Source organism: Alosa sapidissima, chromosome 10, assembly GCF_018492685.1.
Source record: "Alosa sapidissima isolate fAloSap1 chromosome 10, fAloSap1.pri, whole genome shotgun sequence".
NCBI lineage: Eukaryota > Metazoa > Chordata > Actinopteri > Clupeiformes > Clupeidae > Alosa > Alosa sapidissima.
The window spans coordinates 4,661,076-4,684,339 of NC_055966.1; the positions used below are offsets into that span (position 1 = coordinate 4,661,076).

At 46.3% G+C, this 23,264-nt stretch overlaps 2 protein-coding genes across 6 annotated transcripts in view; one reads left to right on the forward strand and one right to left on the reverse strand.

The window, feature by feature from the left end:
• The first annotated feature begins 32 nt into the window (after positions 1 to 32).
• On the forward strand, positions 33 to 15,556 carry tmem245 (transmembrane protein 245). Of its 3 annotated transcripts, none has more exons than XM_042105934.1 (18): positions 33 to 2,079; positions 2,466 to 2,583; positions 3,063 to 3,158; positions 3,283 to 3,402; positions 3,578 to 3,763; positions 4,092 to 4,261; positions 5,267 to 5,290; positions 6,865 to 6,969; positions 7,082 to 7,164; positions 7,716 to 7,806; positions 7,940 to 8,038; positions 8,171 to 8,302; positions 8,578 to 8,700; positions 9,756 to 9,901; positions 10,693 to 10,793; positions 12,042 to 12,216; positions 12,896 to 13,075; positions 13,366 to 15,556. In XM_042105934.1, exons 1-18 carry the CDS (start codon positions 1,465 to 1,467, stop codon positions 13,409 to 13,411), a joined length of 2,610 nt encoding a protein of 869 aa, XP_041961868.1. In that variant the 5' UTR covers positions 33 to 1,464; the 3' UTR covers positions 13,412 to 15,556. The 3 variants fall into 3 exon arrangements, with proteins under 3 accessions (XP_041961868.1, XP_041961870.1, XP_041961869.1); XM_042105936.1 differs by having other exon boundaries at positions 13,290 to 13,389; XM_042105935.1 differs by lacking the exon at positions 5,267 to 5,290.
• The window catches only part of galnt1 (UDP-N-acetyl-alpha-D-galactosamine:polypeptide N-acetylgalactosaminyltransferase 1), a 47,687-nt gene continuing 37,727 nt past the window's right edge, over positions 13,305 to 23,264 (reverse strand). For 2 of the 3 annotated variants that reach the window (XM_042105939.1, XM_042105940.1), the window contains one exon: positions 19,867 to 22,817. In XM_042105939.1, coding sequence (XP_041961873.1) covers positions 22,671 to 22,817 — 147 coding nt within the window. In that variant the 3' untranslated portion in view covers positions 19,867 to 22,670. Of the gene's footprint in view, positions 13,341 to 19,866; positions 22,818 to 23,264 lie in introns of those variants that run through there. The other variant, XR_006034439.1, reaches the window with a different exon arrangement.

Genomic DNA, 23,264 nt, shown 5'->3' on the forward strand with positions numbered 1-23,264 from the left:
AGAAAAAAATGATGTACAGACACAGTCTGACATACATCATTACAATCATAGACTGTCTTATGCGGTTTTAGATTTTTTTAAAGGTGTGCTATATTTTAATTGTCTATAGTTTTAGTTATAGGCTTTGATAAGCACCAGATCTGTTATGCTGCACAACATTCAAATTCAAATATGTGTCAAAGGAAATTATAGGTTTAGCATAGGCCTACTGTATAAAGTATGATCTCTTAACCATGACAATGTATAACAAAAAATATTTGGACAAATACTCCTGTGACCAAAGACGTGAGGCTAAGAGCTCGTGTGGAGGGAGAAGCAGCTACCCTTTGGTCCATCAGGATGGGAGCACACTGTTCCACCACAGCATCTATAGCCTCCCCCACCAGAATTCCTCTATATATGCCAACGATATTGGCATGGTGTTTTCTGTTGTCCTTGTAGGTTTTGTTGAGCCAATGAAGAGTAACTAGGATATGTCCTCTTTGGCTGATTGAAGACCAGGCTTGCTGCATCATTCTGAATCAGTTGTAGGCTAAGAATCTTACTACACAAGCAGGCAGGCCAGCTAACAATGAATAGCAAAAGTCCCATCATGGCCTGTACAAGAAGTTGTGTGGAATCTTGAACCTGAAAAAAACCCCTGAATTTCCAAGACCTACAATACAATGACTGGTATAGGCCTAATATATAGACCAAAAATTTCAGAGCAATCGCGTAGTGTTCAAGAATCTTTTACTTTTTTAGAGTGGGAGATGAATAAATCAGCATTGAATAAACAATGTTGAGCTAATTAACCACTAGTAAGGCTAATAAACCACTAATTCTGCATGACAATATATTTGTTAATGAATTCTGGCAAGTAGGCCTAGCCTACATTTTAAACTGTCACAACAAAATTCCCTGATATTCCATGTCTGGAATAGATTTGACAAATTCCATGATATTCCAGAAATTCCATGACCTGTGGGAACACTGGGTTCATGGGAAAAATGCAAGGCCTATGTAGTGTTGTTGTTCTTTTTTGTAAAGACCAGCATATGCTTACGTAGGCCTGCCCCATCAAGGTAGTCTGTATATTTTACTGTCTATGGCTAGGCTAGCCTTCTTTACAAAGTTTCAGTAGCAGGCACAGCTGATATTTTACATAAATTACATAGGCTATGATCGGCTATGATAGGTAGGCTATCAGCTATTATTTGTCAATGTGATCTAGAAAGTGTCTCTGAAAGAATTTGTTTATCATTCTTTCACGGGAAGTTTCTATGCCAACAGTTATTATTTAGTATGGTTAGTTTAGCCAGGACTCGGGGTGACCATGAAAAACACCATTTCCCAATTTGCCCTCTTCCGTGTTTACGTTGTCCCTCCTTCCTTTCCATCCCTCCTCCCTCCCCATTTCCCCCAATGAGGCCGTGGTGTTGGTATCTTCGGAGACACACCGGAGTAGCCTACTAGACTACGAACATGGCTGACACGGAGGGCTCCGGACTAGAGGAGGAGCCGGCCGTTGCTGGAGCTCCGGAGGCCGAAACACCCCTCTCGGCCCGGCCGCGCTATGTGTCCTTTAGCGAATCAATGCAACCTGCCGTTGGAATGGTCAGTCAACTGCTGGGTCAGCCAACGGCCTCTCTTAAGTTCGACAAAAACATCAAACAGGCCTTCTACAACACCGGGGCGATGATTTTTGTTGCGATCTGTTGCGGAGCTGCGGTGCTAGTTTACTTCATCTTGGAGGCGTTCCTTCGTCCGCTGCTTTGGGCCGTGCTGTGCGGAACTTTCCTGCATCCGTTCAAGCACTCTCTTGCCCGTGTCTGCCGCTCTTGGCTTCATGGACTTGAGGAGACGGGAACTCCGGTGGTACTGGGGACGTTGTTAGTTCCGGTGTGGTGTGTCAATTATGTTGTTGACATGCTGGGTACATTGGTGCTGGAACGGTTGAAAGTACTACTGGTCATATTTGCAGGAGCTCCGTTACTGTATGTGCTATACCTGTCCTGGAGCCTCATTGGAATGCAGGTAATCCTCGGACACGTCTGGACTGCCATCTCTCTTGCACTGGATTGCTTCAGCGCCGTGTGGGTAAGTACAAAGTGATTGCTAGCATGGGTCACACAATGGGCGTGACGCTATTGTCCCTGTCCTGTCACTTTCAATGGTGTTTTGGCTTGTCGGGAGGAAGAGGGCGTGGTAATGTCATTCAGTTCAGCCTTCTGTTCCCAAATGTTTCTATATTTGTCTCTTGAAGAATCTTCATGTGACCATCTGCACGTTGGAGTGACTGACTGTTAACTAACCTAATAGAAGGGTTGTATTTTCCTCTGTAACCCATGTTGAATGAGGATGTAGTATTATAATTAGGAGCTTGACAACCTAATTCCTGATTGAATTGGTATCTTGTGGTGTGGTATATGAAAGAGTGGCACATAAGCTGAATATGAGAGTGGTGTTCTCTGGGACTCAATCAGGTGGGCACCTTAGTGGTTGGCTATGTTCTGGCGGTGGCCTTCAAGTGGACCCCAGGGATGGAGGGTTACCTGCGGACCATGTCTGTTCCTGTGTGGACTATTCTCATATTCTACCTTGGTGAGGGGCAAACCATTAGCATATACACAATTATACACACTCACAAACATAAGTACACTGTGACTTTCAGCTTCAGCTTCTCTCCACTTCACCCCTCATACTGGTGTGCGTGTGTGTGTGTGTGTGTGCTGAAGGTCATGGTTCTTGTTATAGCCCTGGGTCATAGATTCTATATTTAGTGAGTGAAGTAAAGGGGGAACTTTTGATCTTTCTGATAAAATGGTCACAGACCCACATGCTTGCAGAGCACATATATTTAGGCCTTTGACATTGTCAGTTGCCACACATTTGGAGAGTTCAAATACTGCCTATACAAATACACCTAGGTGCTCACATTTCTGTTAGTCATTCTGGCATTGAGCTGACCCATTTTACAGTCCTGCTGTATTCCTCTCCCTGTATTTGACGTACTATCTCTCTTCCTCTTATCTCTCTCTCCCCTCAATCCCCCCTCCCCCCCCCACACACCTCTATCTCAGTGTCTTTGGCAGGGTCGTGGAGAGTTCCTGTGTTTGTAGTAGCAGTGGTACTGCTCTTCATTGGGTCACAAGAGAAGCAACCCACACCTGGTAGAAGTAAGCAGCCTCGAGTCTCAAGAGTTCAAGTTCTAACACTTCAGATGCATTCCTTGTGAAACTGAACGGTTTATCTCTCCCTGACTTCCTCAATCTGTCTTCCTACCTCTCTCTCTCCCTCCAGCTGAGTTGTCAGGGCAGGTGTTGTCATTTGCTGCCAGCACCCTTTTCATGGCCATATCCTGCAGCACTCATGCACAACCTAAAGGAGAGGAAGAGAAGAGTGACACAGCACCACCACAAGGTACACACACACACACACACACACACACACACACACACACACACACACACATTCAGACCACAAACATGTCACACATTCAGACCACAAACATGTCACACATTCAGACCACAAACATGTCACACATGCACATGCAAGTCCATTGAACTGACTGTGAGATGGTCTTTCCCACCTCTAGACTCAATGGACGGACCTGGGCCATTTGGAGGACAGGGGCGCAGTCGTGCGCGTCCAGAGCTGGGTGCCATACGTCAGAAGAAGAGGGCCAGTGACATCTACTTTGTGCTGCTGGGATGGGCCTTCGTCGTGGTACAGATATTCCTCAACCTGTGGATCATACAGCTGCTCCCCATACCCGTAGCTGGTACAGTCTTTTTCTCTTTCTCTCTCTCTCTCTTTCCCTCCCTGTGTGTGTGTGTGTGTGTGTGTGTGTGTGTGTGTGTGTGTGTGTGTGTGTGTGTGTTTGCTTTTATTAAGTTTATAGGTGCGTTACATTGAATGGTTTCAGCAAAATACATTGATGAACTGTATGTGTGTGTTTGACACCAAGCTACATAACCCACTCAAATACAGAGTGTCTGAAAGTTTGTGTTGTTTGGTTTGTTCAGATGTTTGAGGCTTTGTCATGACGGCCCATTTTTGGTCCCTAACCTGAATCTGCATATGTGTGCGTGTGTGTGTGTGTGTTCTAGTGTGGCTTCTGAAAAAAGCCATAGTGCGCTTTGGTCTGAAGGGTTTTGCAGAGCGCAGTCTGTCTTCCTGGTGGGTCAGACTTCAGCAATTCGTTGGAGAAAGACAGGAAGTACTTCTGCCTGGACCAATCAGGGGCCTCTCTCAGTTCCTGCTCCGCGTTGACACCAAGGTAACACCCCTCGTGGCCTTGCCCACTGTCAGATCGTGTCCCTTACACCAGGCTCCTGTCACTGTTGTTAAGGCCTTATCATGTCCCCCCTTCTCGTAAACAGGTCTAGCCCATGTGTTAAGGGTGAATAGTGAGTGTGTGTGTGTGTGTGTGTGTGTGTGTGTGTGTTTGTGTGTTTATGCAAGGGCAAGTGTGAATGCCTCAGTGGAGTGTTTTATGTTTCATGGCAGAATCCCTGGATATCAGGGGATTTCCTGAGTCTTGTGGTCTCAGGGGAAAAAAAATAGTTTTGATATCATTCACTGATATCATTCTGGGAAGACACACTTGAGTAAGATTCTGCAAGCCAAGTGTTTCTTGAGCTCAGCACCACACTCCACAGTGAACATGCCAATGCCTGTGTCATGACTGGCAGAGGACTGTCCAGATACATGTACTAGTTCCGTGGGTTTACGTGGGTAGTTCTAATGTTGTCTGACTAAGACATGTTGTGGGAACTTGCACAGCTGGACCGATAAGCTTCAGAGTAAGTTTCAGCACCTCACCATGTGTGTGTGTGTGAACGCCTCACGTATTGTTGTGATGCCTTGATGATGCTCCTCCCTCAGTAGTGTGCCTCCCTACCACCTCTACCCCAAGTCTGCCACATGAGACGGCACTGGACAGGGGCACGCTTCCCAAAACTATAGTTGCTAAGTAAGTCAGCAACTTTGTTGGTTGCAATGCAATTTCCCATTGCCAACCAACTAAATTGCTAACAGGTTAGCAACTATGGTTTTGGGAAACGTACCCCTGATGGTTACTTTTCATGTTTTTCCCCAAGTTTTTGTCCAATCACAAGCCTGTCCCTCCTCACCCTCCTTGTGGCCCTCCCACTCCCACACCTAATCTAAACTGATCTCGTCCCCCAGCCTGGAAACCATGTGATGTGCTGCTCAGACTGCACTCGTTTTCTCTGCTTTCTCTCTAATCCCTCGTTTGTCTCTCTCGTTTGTCTCCCCAAAGCTCTGGCATTGGCTTAACCAGCAGGTAAAGACCCTCAACAATAGTCCGGAACAGATAGGATCAGCCAAAGAACGAAAGGGAACGCGTGAAAGAGTGGCTGTGGCTGTGTGTGTGTGTGTGTGTGTGTGTGTGTGTGTGTGTGTGCGTGCGCGCACGCATTAGAGGCTTGGACTGATGCTTTTACTCATCCTCTGCCATCCCTCCATCTCTGGCTCTGCTGAATCACACGCTTTTGCTGCTCGCGCTGACTGAGTGCTGCACTGGAGCTGTGGAAGGGCATGCATAGGGCCTCTGGTCAACACACTCAGCTGTGCACCAGCATACACACACACACACACACACACGCTCATTACTGTACACATAATCACTCTTACCATGTAAATATTCAGATACATGCACAAGCCATCCAGTTTCCTCATACACTCACAGCCAAAGAGAGTTTATTTGTGCTCTCACAGAGGTGCGCTGTTTGACTCTGCAAAGTTTGGAGGAAGACCTTTCCACAGCTCCTCTGTATGGTTTTGTGTAGTGTGTGTGTGTGTGTGTGTGTGTGTGTGCGCGTGCGTGTGTGTGTGTGCGCGTGCGTGCGTGTGTGTGGCTCTGCTTTGTGGCAGTCGCAGCCAGATGCCCTGCTGGAACCACGGTAATGGTAAAATTGGGTGAAGGCCCAAAAACTGTGCGTCAGTTGTAGGGGCCTACTGGGTCTCCTCTCTGGATACCGTATCCAAGGAGGACTGTCTTGGTGAGGGTTTCCAGCATAGAAATAGAATACCTAGACTAGCAATACCGCCACTTCAGTGTTCAGAACTATGGATTTTTATGTAAGTCCTTGATGCCATTCAATGCCGCTATGCCTCTTATTGAATATGATATAATTATTGAACGTATTTAACAAAGCATGCCTGAGCATATAGTGTTGACATCAATGAGAACATTAGGTCTTAGGTATTCTATTTCTATGATTAACAGGATCAGTGTTTTCTCTTTGTGTGAATCCCAGCTTATAGTAAACAGTAATGCAATTCTTCGCAGTACTGGTCCAACCCTTAATAGATTAACTGCATTAGAAGGCTTCAGGCGATCAGTAGAACTTCATAACCTCCATGTGTGTTGCGTCAGAGCTAAATGACATTTGTGCAGCGAGGAGGACACTGGTATTATTGTCAGTGTTGATGTGCGAGGGGATTTTCCCCTGCGTAACGCATGGAAATTGGTACTAACAGCCTTCCATTGCATTAGCTGTGTTCCCCCTCCTGTAAGGACACAGCTATGAAATACCAACTTACTAAGACCCCACGATGACTTAATAATCAGCATGTCTGTTTCCCAGGTGATGTGTGTTTGCGTGTGTGCATATGCAGTGAGGTGACGAGGCGAATGCCGACTCATGGTTTTCAGGGCCTCTGGGTCTCACCGGGCTGGAACAAGAACCCGAGAGGTCTCTTAAGTTCACATGGGCGCACACGCACACAGACACACATGTACACATGGACATTTCAAAAAAGTTTTGTCTAATTTGTCCTCCGTGTTTTGCTCTCTCCTTTCCACCTTCTCCGTCACTCTGCGTGTCCTCTCTCTCTCTCTCTCTCTCTGTACAGATCATCGTGTGGCTGGAACGTTGCCTGGATAAACTTATTAGCATCTTCATCATCTGTCTGCTTGTTACTGGGACTCTGCTGATGGCCCTGCTGCTCACAGTCATGGTATTGTGTCCCCACTGGCTTACCGTACTGCATCATAGTCGTTTACAACATCTCAAAGGCCACAGTGTGTGTTCTGCAGCACCATTCTGACTGTCTGACCTCTGATGTGTAGGTCCACCATGAGAGTGTCCACATCGTTGAGGTCACAAGTAACCTGATCAATGAGACGGTCTCCAACCACCCAGAGTGGGCAAAGTAAGACACTGTAAAGGGCCGTTCACACCAACAACGATGACTATAACGATAACTGTAGAGAAATATTGTTTTCGTTAATATGAATGACGACGTTCACACATAAACTATAACGATAACGACATGAAGAACGATATCGCTCACACTTTCTGAGTGATTTTGAGAATGATAAAAAGCTAACAGCCAATCAAAACCCATCTTATTTAACCATCACATTCATTAACACAAGGAGAGACTGAGCTTATCGTTGGTCAGTGTGGATGTTTTTATCGTTATGGTTATAGTTATGGTTATAGTTATCGTTCCTGGTGTGAATAGCCCTTTAAACCATGCACAATCAATCACTAGCACTACTACTGCAGTAGGACCCAGACTATGCACACTGCAAGCACTCCCATTATTAGGAACATTTTGTAGTGCACAGTACAAAGCACTTTACAAAATGATGAAAATGAAAATAATTTTTAATCTCTAATGTTTGTGTGTCTGTCTGTGTATTTGCGTCTATGTTTTTTTTTGTGTGTGTGTGTGTGTGTGCGTGTGTGTGCATGCAGCTGGCTTCCAGAGGCACGAGTTGTTCAGAATGCCTTAAACTCGGCTGCAACCAATGTCTACCAACATGGTCGAGAATGGATAACACATAAGGTGACCGTGTGAAGTTTGTGTTTAGGTGATAAAGTTTGTGATCTTAAAAGGGGGTATGTATGGCGCGTGTCTGCATTGTTCTCATTCATTGTCCTCATTCATATGTGTGATGTCCTCGTATGGTGCTGAGCAGCTACACAAAATGTTGGGGGACAAGGTGAATCACACAGCAGTCATAGAGAAGCAGGTGCTGGAACTCTGGGACCGATTGTACCACTCTTGGTTTGTGAAGGTAAGGTTTTCTACTACTTTGCTCTCTCTCTCTGACATACAGAAACTCGTATATCAGATCTATGTAACACACACACACACACACACACACACACACACACACACTCACTCACCCAGTGGGGTTGTGTTGCAGAATGCCACACACACAGGACGGCACCGCCACCATAAGTGGCATGTGCAGAGACAGAACAGCTGGCTGGGGGACATTTTGGACTGGCAGGATCTGGCCTCCTTCCTGCAGGAGAACATTGAGACCCTTCTATCGGTGAGTGAGTGAGGGTGGGGGTGAGCACACTACACCTTCAGCTACCTAATAAGTAAGCTTTGGCAACAATGACTTCATTCATTCATTCATTCATGTAAATAAAGCATCTTTGATCATTATTTGATTTGATTTGATGTGAGATCTCCTTTTATATGGGCCCAGTAGTCTTTTGCTTTTGTGAGAGAGTGTGAAAAAGTGTTTTAGAAACAGTACTATTAATCCTAGCAGATTTGTGGACACTGTGTGTTTTAATGTATGTGTTGAATGTTTGGCAGATTTTGGAGTCTTTGTGGATAGTGATGAGTCGAAACTTGGGACTTCTCATCTCTACAACGACCACTCTGTTAACGGTCCTATTTCACAGCGGCACGGCGCTACTCAACTTTGTTTTGTCTCTGGTAACTCTCTCAGTCTGCTTTCATGATGACGTTGCATATGTAATTGGTATTATACTAATATGTACAGTATAATAAGATGTAAAGTAGATAAGTATAGTTTTATACAATACTGTCAAAGATATTATTTGAAACTAGTAGATTTAAGGCACATGATGAAGTTTGTCAAGTTAAAGGACAACATTGTGGTAATAATAACACGTGTAACCACACACACATATATGGACACATCAAGAGGGAGGAACAGCACTCGGTCATTTCAGTAGTATTTGCTATGTTAGCACTAACATACTGTAAGTAGAAGGAGGAGCTGTTACCTCAGTTGCAAATACCTCATGACCAATAACCACTGAAAACTCTTATGCTGATTGGCCATACTCAGAAGACAGTTGAGAGACAGCTTGTTGTGGGCAGCAGTTGTGGTGAGCGCTGGTTAGCGCTTCGGACTTGTAACCGGAGGGTTGCCAGCTCGAACCCCGACCAGTAGGCACGGCTGAAGTGCCCTTGAGCAAGGTACCTAACCCCTCACTGCTCCCTGAGCGCCGCTGTTGTTGCAGGCAGCTCACTGCGCCGGGATTAGTGTGTCCTTCACCTCACTGTGTGTTTACGGTGTGCTGTGTGTGTTTTACTAATTCACGGATTGGGATAAATGCAGAGACTAAATTTCCCTCACGGGATCAAAAGAGTATATATACTTATACTACTTACTTATACTGTTTTAGTAGATAAAACATTTTCGTTTAGTTTATACTGTTTTAGTAGATAAAACATTTTAGTTAAACTAAGGCAGTTGAGTTGAGAAATAATGTAATTTATATATAGAACATAGCACAGCGTAGCACAGAGGTCTTAGAAAGCAGCTAAGGGAAATGTGATATTCTTACAGCTAATGGTTATGTACAATCACACACACGCTGAGTGGTTTGTTGCTCTAATTGGCTGAACAGATTTCTCTCTCACAGAGATCTCTCTCTCTCTCTCTCTCTCTCTCTCTCTCTCTCTCTCTCTCTCTCTCTCTCTCTTCCTTTCTTGTGTGTGTGTGTCCTGTTGATGTGCAGGTGATCTTCCTGACCACACTCTTCTACCTGCTGAGCTCCAGTGGAGAGTACTATAAGCCAGTCAAATGGGTGATCAGCCTCACCCCTCTGTCTCAGCCCGGGCCCTCGTCCAACATCATCGGCCAGTCAGTGGAGGAGGCCATCAGGTGTGTCCTGAAATACACCTCCACGGACACACACAATATTACTTCCATATGCTGCCAACATGTTAGCATACTCGCACATGTTCAGCAGATGTTGCAGTTCCTAGTGGTAGGCACAGGAGGGAGCCATTGAGTCACAAAGCACATTGTTGTTTGTTGTGTGTCTGCTGATTGCATTCCTCCCTGTCTCTTCTCTTCTCCCCTCTCTTCCCTCAGTCTCTTCTCTTCTCTCTCCTCTCTTCCCTCAGTCTCTTCTCTTCTCCTCTCTCTCCTCTCTTCCCTCAGTCTCTTCTCTTCTCCCCTCTCTTCCCTCAGTCTCTTCTCCTCTCTCTCCTCTCTTCCCTCAGTCTCTTCTCTTCTCCTCTCTCTCCTCTCTTCCCTCAGTCTCTTCTCTTCTCTCTCCTCTCTTCCCTCAGTCTCTTCTCTTCTCTTCTCCTCTCTCTCCTCTCTTCCCTCAGTCTCTTCTCTTCTCCTCTCTCTCCTCTCTTCCCTCAGTCTCTTCTCTTCTCTTCTCCTCTCTCTCCTCTCTTCCCTCAGTCTCTTCTCTTCTCCTCTCTCTCCTCTCTTCCCTCTGTTGTTTTCTCACTTTGTTGTACAATACACTTCTTTTCACTGAAATGTTTTCTTCATATGTTCCTCTATGCTTGCATAATGTTTGCATAAAAATGTATCTGCTATCCTGACTGTGTGGACAGATACAAAATCTTAAGAAGGAGTCTATTTTGTGTGAGTGTGTGTGTGTGTGTGTGTGTGTGTGTGTGTGTGTGTGTGTGTGTGTGATGGGGTCTCTGCAGGGGGGTGTTTGATGCATCACTGAAGATGGCAGGCTTCTACGGTCTCTACACGTGGCTTACACACACTGTCTTCGGCATCAACATCGTCTTCATTCCCTCAGGTGGGTCAGGCTCATGACATGCATGCCAAACACACCCACCTTCTCCCAGCCCAAGTGGCCCTGCTGCCTTGGTCTGTCCCTCTCAGATCTCCGACAGAGAGACTCGAAAGTATTAGAGACCAGGAAGTATTTCCTGTGAACACAGTTGATGACACGAGAATTGTTGTCAAAAAATGTTCTTTGAATGCATTCTGATTAAGTGTGACTGACTGTCTGTATGGATAAAGTCACCTAATTTACAAAGCTTAAACATACTGTATGGCAAACTTGTGTAATATTTTTAGTTGACAGAAAAGTTTAATTGTTATTGTGTTTTTGTTGATTAAACCATACAATTAGCTGGTGGTGATTTGAAGATACAAGTGTCAAAATATCCATTGTGCTTATTATATCACCCATACAGTCCCATACAAGTGCGGTTAGCGCATGGCGACACGGAGGCCCAGTGAGTCAGGGATTAGGTGTGGGCCAGATCCTGAGTGGGAGACTCCTTGGCACGGCTCTGGGACCAGGGCTTAGCAGAGCGGAAACCGAGCGCGCTCAGTCAGTGCAAGGCTGATGTCACCCGGAGGTTCCTCCGTGCCAAGGGCCCGGTCGCACCTACTGTCAGCATACTGTGGCCGTATGCACCCCAACACATGCGCGCCCTATATTTAAACCTCTCGGCCCGGTCCGGCTGCTGGAGGTGGCCACATGGAAGACAGCTGATATACTTCTCACACACGCACGCACGTGTGCACACACACACACACACATACACACACACACACACACACACGCACACACACACACAGACTCAGCGCTCAGGTGTGTGGATAGGCAGAGGATGTCACCCCTAGTGGCCTTACTTGGGTTGGTTGGTTTGTTTGTTTGTCAGACAGACTCTGTTTACTCATGCGTAGAGCAGCCATCTGCCCAGTTTATCATCATTCTGCTCTCTGTGTCTCCCTTCCTGCTCAGTGGCTTTCCCTCTCTCCCTCTCTCTCTCCCTCCCTCCCTCCCTCTCTCTCTCTTCTCTCTATACTTCACGTCTTCCATTATGATGCTGCTCAAATATGGACTTGCCCAACCCTATTCATGAGAGTAGTGCAGTGTGCGCTTGTGTGAATGGCAGTGGTCTCTCATTAGCAGGTGTGGTGGAGCAGCGGCAGCGTCACCGTCTGACTAGCGCTTAACTTTAACAAGTTGAGCTAAATATCTGTCTGTCTGCCCCTCTCTTTCCATCTCTTCTCGGTGTCGGTGGATTAGCCATGGCTGCTATCCTGGGTGCTGTGCCATTTTTGGGGACGTACTGGGCAGCTCTGCCAGCGGTGCTGGACCTGTGGCTGGCTCAGGGGGAGGGATTGAAAGCGCTGCTCCTGCTGGTCATCCACCTGCTGCCCACATACTGTGTGGACACCGCCATCTACTCTGACATCTCAGGGTATGTGTGTTTGTGTGTGTGTGTATGTGTGTGTGTGTGTGTGCGAGAGAGAGAAAATAGTACTTCTATATGTGACATATGTAATATGTGCATACTTTAAAACTTGATGTTAACAATGCCATAATTGTTTGTGTGTGTGTCAGTGCCGTGAGTTAGACGGTGTGGGTGAGCTCCTCCACTCCCTGTTTGGAATGCAGACTCTGTTCTCCCCTCTGTATGAATATTTAACAAGCCCTCATTCCAATCAGAATTCCTAACAAGCTGGAGTTAATTAAGAGAGAGGCAGGCGGCTGAGTGAGCAGGTGAAAATGAGCCCCTCAGCCAAAATCATCAGACAGAATAAAGAACCCAGCGTGCCAGACTGGGGGCACATGTGTGTTTGCACGAGCACTGGAGTCCTGCCCATGTGCTCTGGATGCTAATGGCAAACCAAACATGGTGTGCTGTGAATTTGAGTTTCCTTGCTAGTTGCGTGCAGCCATGAATGTGTGTTAGCAGCAGAGAGATAGTTAAACATACTGACAGGGTAAAAGCTAATTGAATGAAAGGCCTGAGGATCAATCTGTTAGGCCGAGCTGCATTCAAGTACTCAGTATATTATGGTAAAATGTGTGTGTGTGTGTGTGTGTGTGTGTGTGTGTGTGTGTGTGTGTGTGTGTGTGTGTGTGTGTGTGTTTAGTGGAGGGCATCCGTACCTGACGGGTCTGGCGGTTGCGGGCGGCGCGTACTATCTGGGCCTGGAGGGGGCCATCATCGGGCCAATCTTGCTCTGCATCCTGGTGGTGGCGTCCAACATCTACAGCGCCATGCTAATGAGTCCCAGCAGCGCACAGGCCACTCCAATACAGAGCTACCAGAGGTACACACACACACACACACACACACACACTCAGTCACTCACACTACACCTGTGCATGCACTCCTACATTTGCAAACAGCCTGAAGCTAGTCCTCTATGTCTTCCTGTTCCCATAGAATGTATTATTTTATTTTGATGTACTTATAGACATAGCAGTAATCATTCTTTCATCAATTCTTTAAAATATGTTAAACTGCCTCTTTTCCTTTCTCAGTTATTCCTCTCTCTGATCTCTCTCTCTCTCTCTCTCTCTCTCTCTCTCTCTCTCTCTCTCTCTCTCTCTCTGTCAGGCCGTTCATGGACACGCCGACGGTGCTGAAGGAAGGGAGTGAGTGAAGAAGTGGGTGACATGTCTGCAGTGTGTCTGTTGTCATCTCTCTCTCTCTCTCTCCGTCTCACCCCTCTCTGATGCCATGGCGGTGTACCATCCCCGAGGGGTCTCTCGCGCCGCTCAGCAGTGGCTGTGCCGAGGCACCTAGAGCAGACCACCCTTCTTCTCCTCCTCCTCCTCCTCCTCTTTCATTAGAGGTCATTGTGGCAAGACCTTCTTTTCTCCAATGGGCGTTTCCTCTGAGCTTCCCCTGCCAAGGACCACAGGGCGTCAACCACGGCTGACCTCAGCTCAGCCCAATAAGCAGATGCCAGTCACCTAACAATGCTGACATTGACTAAACTAGCTTTCTAACGCTAAACCAACTTTAGACTGGCACTCTGCTGCAAACCAGTTTTAAACCTGCAATGAGACACCATGTTAAAGCAGCTTTTGGTGAGATGCCACTCACACTAGTACACTAGTATAAACAAATGTTAGTACCATGGTCCTAATTGAAGCCCCATCTTAAACATTGTCTTCAGTTAGAGCACCAGGTCCAGCTTTGAATACCTCGTCTGTCACACCACTGAGTCAGTGGTGTTTTGGTCACAGTTAAGTATCTGATCCCACCCTTAGCTGTGCCCTTTGGAATTTTGATAATGACTGAAAGCTACTCTATGAAGAGCTTATTTATTGCTTTTGCTCTCTGTGAACTTGCCCAGAGAGACAAGTTACTCTATCTGAAATGACATAACCAATCAGGTTTATTCCTTTGGGGATGTGCGATTTAGTGATTCTGATGAATTTGTTTGGCAGATGAGTTTTGCTGAAACGGTTGCCCTAATATAAAAGAGCGCTGGTACTGGCTAGTGCTGGTCAGACGCCTCCAGAGGGTTTAGGACACTATCCGTGTCCATCTAAAGGTCTCAATAGTTTTGAGAATGCTCTGTCATGTCTTATCTATGAATGCTGCCTTGGAGTCTGTTATGTAGAGCTCGTCAGGCAAAGGTGTTCTGGCCTGTCATATGTGTTACCCATGCACATACACACTGCACACTCTAAGCACACACATTTGCACATCCTCTTTGTTTGCTTATACATTAGTAGGATAGGACTTGAACAGTTTTGAGTGATGGCCTTTTGTCAATAGCATAGCAGATATAATGGCACACCGAAACACATTTAAATTAACAAACTCACTTACTCTCCACTCAAGGGTGGCTCTCTTGTTCGTGTGTGCAATTATTTGTATGTCGCAGTGGAATCATTCTGCTCCCAGTTAAGTATTACTACAGATCTACATGCTATTTGCCTCTTTCGCCCTTAACATGCCAACGTATCACTTACGGTCAAAAGAATGGGCACAACTGTCCATGAAAGACTTTTACAGCTCCATGCTGTAACTGCATCGGAATGGGACATTTACCTCTTAAAATGTAAATCTTACAAATGGCTCAATAGAACTTCATGTGTTGAGTTTAAGGAATGTCAAGGTCTGAATAGCGTGTTACTTGAAAACAAAAGTAATTTTATTTGGATGGTAGGACATATTACTGTTTAGTAGTCTGCCTCTTAACATAAGGTTCAGAATGTTCACCTCACTCTTCAACCTTTATCGGTAGAAAGTTTCTCAACCAGGGTGTATGCCTGATACTTTGGGTGTGCACATACACACACACACACACTCTCTCTCACACACTCACACACACCTCAGGAACATGGCGTAAAAATGACTGATCCTGTGGTACCACTGCCTTGATCCCATCCTTAAAAGTGCACTCCCATCCAGTCTTAAAGATGGGTTGAGTATGTAGCAGGGAAAGGTCAAATGACAGTTATCCAATTATCATTAAACTTATTGACCTTAAGGTTTTACATTTTAGATATCTTTAAGTATGCACCTTTTGTCCATGCCCTACCAAATCCTCTAGAAGCACTTTGAAGGTGAAACATATTTTGAGAATCTGCTACTGTTTACACCAAATAGTACTCTTAACTTTTGTTTTGTTACATTTTTTTTTTTTATTTCTAACTTTCTTTAGGTACAATAACACTGCTGTGTTGTTCATATGTGTTACTCATAGTATTCCTATACTTTTTTGTTCACCCTATTGAATGTCATGTGTTTTTTACCAACATTCACTGGTTGATTAAAGGTTTGAAACATTCATGTTGTAATAGCATTTGCTTTTGTAAAGTCACATCCATGAGTGGTGTACAGCTGCCGTGCACACACTGGAATGCGCACACACTGGTACCCTGGTCGCATTCAAACTGACACATTTCCCAATAGTCATTGAGCTGCCACAATATGATGAAAGAGAGTGTTCTAAGTGAGTCTCGTGCTCTTAGATGGTACTTGCTCAAGAGAGCCCTCAGGAAATGCACCACAGAGCAATGACAATGTCATTCTGTCATTCAGCAAGTCACTGGTGAACCACACGCAAGCCCCAGGGCATGTATTTAAGGTATATATTGGCTTACTAAGAATTCTTTCATTTAATGACAAATGACAGTAGGATAAATACATGTGGTTGTTTTTGTCCTGCAGAACACACAGTTGGGCTCACACAGAGTATACATGTGGCCTTGTGATGAATGTGTGTTTTGTTTCATGAATTGTCTCGTTTATTCGTGCTGTTTTGGTTACAGCTGACTCAGACAATAGACAATAGGCACGGAATGGGAAAGGATCGGATGATCTCTGTGGTTTGTGGAGGAAGGGGCATTTAGTTGTGTGGGGAGGGTTCACGGCTGGATTGTGTTTTCCACACATGGCACATTTTATCCACCGGAGGGCAGATACTTGCCCTCAGCATTCTCCCTCTAGAGGCCCAAGCCCAGAGAGGAGCGTGTAGAGTCACTATGGGGGGAAACCAGAAACAAACACATAGAGCAGAGCCAAACCGCTTTCTTCTCACAAACCTTCTTGATTTTTTTCTGTTACATTCATTTTCTATCATTCACCACTACACTGCTGCCCTGACACAATGCATCAACTGGTCTCTTTGTGACCGGAGGCAGTGGGCAGCCCTCTATAGAATTTAGAATGTCCCATATCAGTCCACACCAACACCAGGTGGGCAGATTAGGTTCCTTTTACCACCAATATCTGTGAGCCAGCATCGTTTGGACTCTTATTAAAGGCTCCTATTACAGCACTGACCAAAGGGTGTGACCTTATAACCTATCAAAGGTCATCACTGGCTGATGAGGTCGCTGCTCTCTGCAAACAAGGGCCTCTTTGTGACCCAGCCTGAGGGCATCCTTTGAGTGACCACTCCCGCCACGAGAGAGGTGTGATTGAAATCGATCAGCGCTCACTTGGCTCTTTCACAGGGAGCAGGGGAATATTGACTCACTCTCCCTCCCCCCTCCCTCGTCTCATCACCTGCCACTCCTGTCCCCGCGCCGACGAGGGAGGACGTGGAACAGGGCGCTCCATACCACTCCGCTCCATTGCGCCTGTCCTTCCTCTCACTCTGCCTTCCCACACCTCTCCCTCCTTCCCTCGCTCTCTTTGTCACCACCATCATCTCCCCACCTGCTCTCTCTCTCTCTCTCTCTCTCTCTCTCTCTAACTTTTTCTTTCTGTCTAAATGCTTCTGTCTGTCTGATGGCTTCATTACAGTGTGCTCTCATCCGTTAAATGACAGAGGCGAATAGACTGATGAGGTGTGAGAGTTGGGGGAGACGTGTGTATATGAGTGTGTGAGTGTGTGTGTAAGGCCGTACGTGCCTGCGACTGGGTGTTGAATACTGGTGTTGTAAAACCTGTCACCATTGACATCATAACCATTTTGAGTATTGAAGCTAGCTGTGGTGCAGAGAAAGAATCTCTTTCTCTCTCGCACACAAAAGAAACACAATCACAACTGTGGAACTCACAGGGTAGTTATTACTATCAGCACTGATTAAGCGGATTAGGCTCTCTGTACTGAGCTGAGTCACCAATTATATTTCTGGCACATGTAATTGTGAAATTGTTGTATAATTTTCAGACCTCAGTATTTGTATCATTCCCTCTCTGTAACAGAGACAAGTTACTCACTCATTCCCACAGTTTTAACAGCGCTGGTCAAGTTCACTTGTATCTCTGTTCTGAGGGTCACAGGCGTCTGAGTGTGGGTCAGTGTGGGTCAGTGTGGGTCAGTGGGGGGGGGGGGGGGGTGTGGGTGAGTGTGGGTGAGTGTGGGTCAGTGGGTGAATAAGAAAGGCTCTCATTTCCCCCAGTGGCTCCTTTTCAAAACATGGCCGCCAAAAATATCTGACACCGTGTCAAGTTCACAGGCCGCCTCTGACTTCCATAAAAAGGATCATCCATCACACCCAGCCCACGTTCTCCTATCAGGAGGTGCTCCGGTCCAGAGATGTGCCGTTTGGAGCCTGAAGAGATGCGTGGACTGCAGGAGGGGAGGCAGCAGATGTCTCCTTTGAAGAAGGGAACACCTGGGGACACCTGTCTGAGATGCTCCCCCATCAGCCATGACAGCGCTGTCCCCTGGGTCCGTGCACCTCTGCTTGAGGGTAAAATGCACTATTACCAGCGATGGCCTTACACACCACTTCTTATGCACTGCATTGTAACTCATCTATCAAATGCATTTAGGTCATTTGCTCTCAGCCTACAGCCTAGTTTTGAAATCTACTGCCTTTAAGTACATAGGAGGCATCTGAGGCACTTATGAGAGTTATACATGCCCTGATGATGGCCACAATGGCAGAAACACATAGACCTATTTTAACTAAATAGACAAGTGAAATTAAAGGCTTTTAAAACGTATAACTCTTATGAGTACCTCATATGTTTGCAAAATGTTTGAACTGTTAGGATCCCTAAAGTGAACCACCAGTGAGTAGCATGAGCACCAGAGGGTCACCCAGCCTTAGTGAATGTCCTATTTGTATGTGCTGTATTTCATGTGAAGTGAGGCTATCTATGTGAATGGCACAGAGCTTATTATTATTTGTTGGGTTGAGGCTAACATCCTGGGCCTCCTGACCTTTCACCGGGGCCTCTCCTGCGTGTGAATCTACTGTGGCCATTCTCTGTGTATGATGCATGCTGTTGAGCAACCAGGGCGGGTCTGGGGAGAGGATGAAGAGTTTGTGGGCGTCTGCCCAGAGGCGGGGCGCTTGTGGACAGTCCCCGGGGGAGTGGCTCACACCCTCCCCAGTAGAACCGCTCTGTGTGCCAGACGACTGGGGCTGGACTAGGACCGCGCGCTCTCTAATCTCTCCTCCAGGAGAGTCCAATCAGCCCTCTCTGCCAGCCTGCAGAGCTGTCCAATTGCCATATGTAAATGTGCTATTCTATAGGAATGCTTATGATGGCACATATGTCTGGCTGAACTCCCCCCATGAGCGTTATTCTCAACTCAGCATGTGTGTCGAGCGCCACTCTGCAGGAGACGCCGTCTCTGCATGGAAGCACCCCACTGATTCAGCCTCAGGTAGCGAGGCTCAGTTCGACTGCACTGTTCTTTGAGGAGAGCAGCTGGAGGTGCGGAGCACGAGCAGCGCAAGAAAAGCGGCTTTGTGTGCGTCTGTGTGCACCAGGAGCAACAGAGAGGTAGGAGGTCTGGCCCCGAGGCCGAGATGTCAGTATGGTCCACTCTCCATGTGTTGCACTAGCCCAGTGTGACTGAATGGACTGTGAGTCTGTGGGCTGTGGCTTCACACTCATTTTCTGCTCCACGTGTGCAAAATAGAGAAGCCCTTTGACTGTTGGGTGGAGGGCTTCACGATTTTACATAAGTCAAGCTGCCCTTGGCAGGTTTCCGACTTGTAAAACAGACAAGAAAAAAAAGTGAATGACTTTGCATGTGCCTGTGTGGGGCTGACACATTTCATTTAGCATCCAAGGAGGAGGCTTAACACTGATTAAGAACCCAAATGAATAATCAATATTCAATTAAAGGAAGCACGAAAGTGATATGTATGGGACTAATCAGGAGCGATTTCATCACCACACGAAGCATGTGAAGGTGAGAGAGAGGAGTTGAGCGTGACTGTGAATGTGGACATAGGCATGTATGTGTATGCAAGTGTGCTCTATGAGCAGGGCCAAACAAGTAGCCGTGTTTGTAGGCTAGACTGGGGGAGAAAGTGGCCGTGTTTAGGCTAGACTGGGGGAGAAAGTGGTCGTGTTTGTAGGCTAGACTGGGAGAGAAAGTGGCCGTGTTTGTAGGCCTGTGTGTAATGTGTGTAAGCAGGGGCAGAAACAAGGAACATGCGAGATTGAGCAGATGTGGGAAAAGGAAACATCTGCTGTGTTTGTGTTTATATAGAAACAGGCAGGAAGTGTGCTGGTGGTGTGGGTGAATGGAAGCCAAGAGTGCTTTTAATTTGTAGTTTAATTAGTAGCTCCTATTGATGTTTAGGGGATGTTGCATATTTTATTGATGTGTGAATCAAATGTGTGTTTATGTAAAATTAAAAACCTGACAGCATGGAATTAAAAAAGGAGACTCCGGAATGTGTGTAAACGGTTTTTATTTCTCCAGCCCGTGGATCACTCCAGCCTAGAGAGCACTCCTCAATCATCTCCTCTTCCTACCTCCTCAACACATCCCTCCATTTCCTATAAAAAAACTATGACAGACACACTCGACATTCACACAGACACACACACTCATGCGCACAGTGGAGATGTACGGGGGCGGTGGGCTGCCTGAAGCACAGAGGTATCATTAGATTGGAGGAAGCTGTGCATTAGCGGTAGCGTTAGCATCTCTAGTAAAGTACAGGGCCAGTCACTCAAACAAACACACTGGGCGCTGCCATGTTTGCTTTGTAAATCATAGTTCTAAATGGCACCATTGAAGTCAGTGTGGTCAGTGGCAAATACTACATGAGTGTCATACTCGTACTCAAAGCCAGGGTCACTCAAAGTAATTTTGTCTATTTTGTATGGTTTGTATTTACTTGTAAGTGCCAAAAATGTTCAACAGTGATGTTCAAAACCACAAAACATACAGGACTGAAATGAAAGACCATGACTGAAATGAAAGACTGCGCAAACTGATATCACTTGACCTCCAGGACCTTGTCAGCTGAGCCAAGTCAGAGGGATCCTGCCTCCCTGGCTCCTGGCGTAAACTTGATCTGCGTCTCTGCTGTGTCACTGTGACATCATGTTTTTCCCCCCGTGCCCTTTCTCCTGACATTCCTGTAGAGTGTCGTCTTACTGCAACCACTTTTACCGTTTCAAGCCACGTGAACTGGCCAATGGGAATAATTCAAATAATGCCATTTTAAAGATCGATTATGTTTAAAAATGAAAAAGCTAACAGTGAGTACCATTCGGCTGATTTTACAGCCAGTCGCTCTTACGGAGTGTTCTGTTCTTTAAGATTGAAGGGTTTTTTCTGCTGAGAGAAATGGGGGCTTCCAACAGTCTCAAATCTGAGTGCTGATCAAATAGAGCTCCACGGAGCAGTGGCATAAGAAGCTTTAGTCTTACGGGGCAAGAGAGAGTTCAGAGAGTTCAGAGCTCCTCCTGCAGAGGAGGAGACTCAGTGCCATGCGCGGGGGCGCTCCTCATACACGCCAGAGGTCACGAGAGGTCAGGGGGGAGGACAAGCAGACGTCCACCTACGTATCAAGTCATCCACTCATAAGCTCACTCCCACAGACCCACAGGGCGACACCACAACACATGCTGCGAGTGCCACACTGGGCAGATATGAGAAAATCAGACACATGCATACACACACACAGACTCACACACACATACACACACACACACACACACACACACATGTAAACAAACCAAAAATGACACAAAGTAAACCAAAATGAAATATCAACGGAAAAAGGTAAAGAATGAATCTCTTTAGAGTGATCAGTCCATGGTGTGTGCACAAACACACACACACACACACAAACAAACACACATTCACGCATGTATCCTTGAGTGAATATGTGCGCACACGTGCACGTGCACATACACACACACACAGAGAGAGAAAACATGCAAACACTGTTTCCGTAATGGTGATAATAAATGATATGACAGCAAGTCTAACAATTGAGTAATTGACTTTAAGAGGGAAGTGCTAAGGTCACCTGGAAGACACGGACCTCTCTGTGTATGTGTGTGTGTATGTGTGCACATAATACAGTATGTGTGTGTGTGTAAGTGTTTACATGCTACACACATCGGCAAAGACAGAGGCCACAAATTAATACAAAACAAAACAGGTAAACAGAGAAGCTCAACGTTAACACTTGAAATCAAAACTATGAGCACTTACGTGGCACTGGCATCAACACCAAATCAGTAACTTACAAAAACAAACCTCAGAAAAACAAACATCCACATGAATATGGAAGTGCTCCCATCCAGCCGCTTGGGTCATTCTTGTCCTGGACTAGTCCAGAGCCTGACACCTTGTGTAATGATCAGTGATTTTAGCTTGATTGATTAACTAACTGATGATCAACGCTTTGAGTTCCTCAGGTTGGGCGGCCTTCCTGCGGATTCGAGTTTGATTGACAGGTGAGGTCACCCGGTTAGCAGTTCTGTGTGCCAGCAACAGGGGGAGCCGTTCCTCTGGTGTGGAGGTCCTTCAGCTCCCCACTGGCCCTCGCTCAGTGGAGGGGTCCACTGGGGCCTGCACAGTCCATCTCATGAGCAAGTCTCCATAGCATTTCACCAACACACACACACACACACACACACACACACACACACACACACACCCGGACACACACCCGGACACACACCCGGACACACACACACTTCATTTCTGCTCACTCTTCTCCTTCTGAAATGTTAAAAAGGTTTAAATAAAAAATACCGAAGGAAGAGACTCTTCCGCTCTCTCCCCTTCTCACACACACATGCACACACACTCCAGCATACATTATCACCTCTCTCTCTCACACACGCACACACATGCACACACACTCCAGCATACATTATCACTTCTCTCTCACACACGCACACACGCACACACACAAAGGAAGGCTGTCTCGTAAACATAATTGATATGCTCCTCTTTGGAGGACGATGAGCGCACCAAACTGATGTCTCTCTTTGCAGCGACCGAACGACAGAGTCTCTCTCTCCGTCTCTCTCTATCTATCGGGTGAAATAATGGGCTGATCTGTTCTTCCATCACCGAAGGGGGAAAAAAAGAGGAGTTCAAGACATCTCAGTCCTAAATCTCTCCCACTCTCTCTCTTTCTTCCTTTCTCTCCTTGGTCACCCTGTCTCCCCGGCGTGGGCGTGGGTTGCGCGCATGCACGTGCGTGTATGTGCACGTGCGCACGCGCTCAGATCATCTCCGGGAGTGTGACATTGCGGAGCAGCCACTGCTGGGAGCGGCTGCCGCTGCAGTCCCTCACGCTGGGCACCTGCGTGTCCTCCTCCGAGGCCTTGTCCAAGCACTGATTACTGTTCACATGCACCAGAGTCAGCCGCTGCATACAGGACAAACACACACAGGGAAACAGACCCACAGACACATTACATTACAGTACATTAGTACCTAGTACCTAGGTACGCTGCAATGATTAATCAATTAGTTGATGACTATTAAATTAACTAACTATTAACTATTTCGATAATTGTTAATCGGTTTGTGTCATTGATTCTTCTCTGACTGAAGCTTTCTAAACTTGAATATTTTCAGCTTAACTTACTCCTCTATGACTGTAAACTAAATATCTTTGGTGTGTGGACAAAACATAACCTGACTATCGCCAGATGAATTTCGTTCCGCTTAGCTCCGCCTAGCTTCACTCACATCCATCTGGGACCTCTTCCGTTGAGAGTGATTTCTGCAACCGACTTTATGGTTCAGCCAATCAGGACGCAGGACGGGAGTTTCATAGATGTGACATAGCGTAGAAGCGACTGTGAGACTG

Coding starts and splice junctions, on each gene's coding strand:
- tmem245 (XM_042105934.1), top strand. CDS start 1,465: ATGGCTGACACGGAGGGCTCCGGACTAGAGGAGGAGCCGGCCGTTGCT. Junction 2,584..3,062: donor TATTCTCATATTCTACCTTG/GTGAGGGGCAAA, acceptor CCTCTATCTCAG/TGTCTTTGGCAGGGTCGTGG. Junction 8,701..9,755: donor TCAACTTTGTTTTGTCTCTG/GTAACTCTCTCA, acceptor GTTGATGTGCAG/GTGATCTTCCTGACCACACT.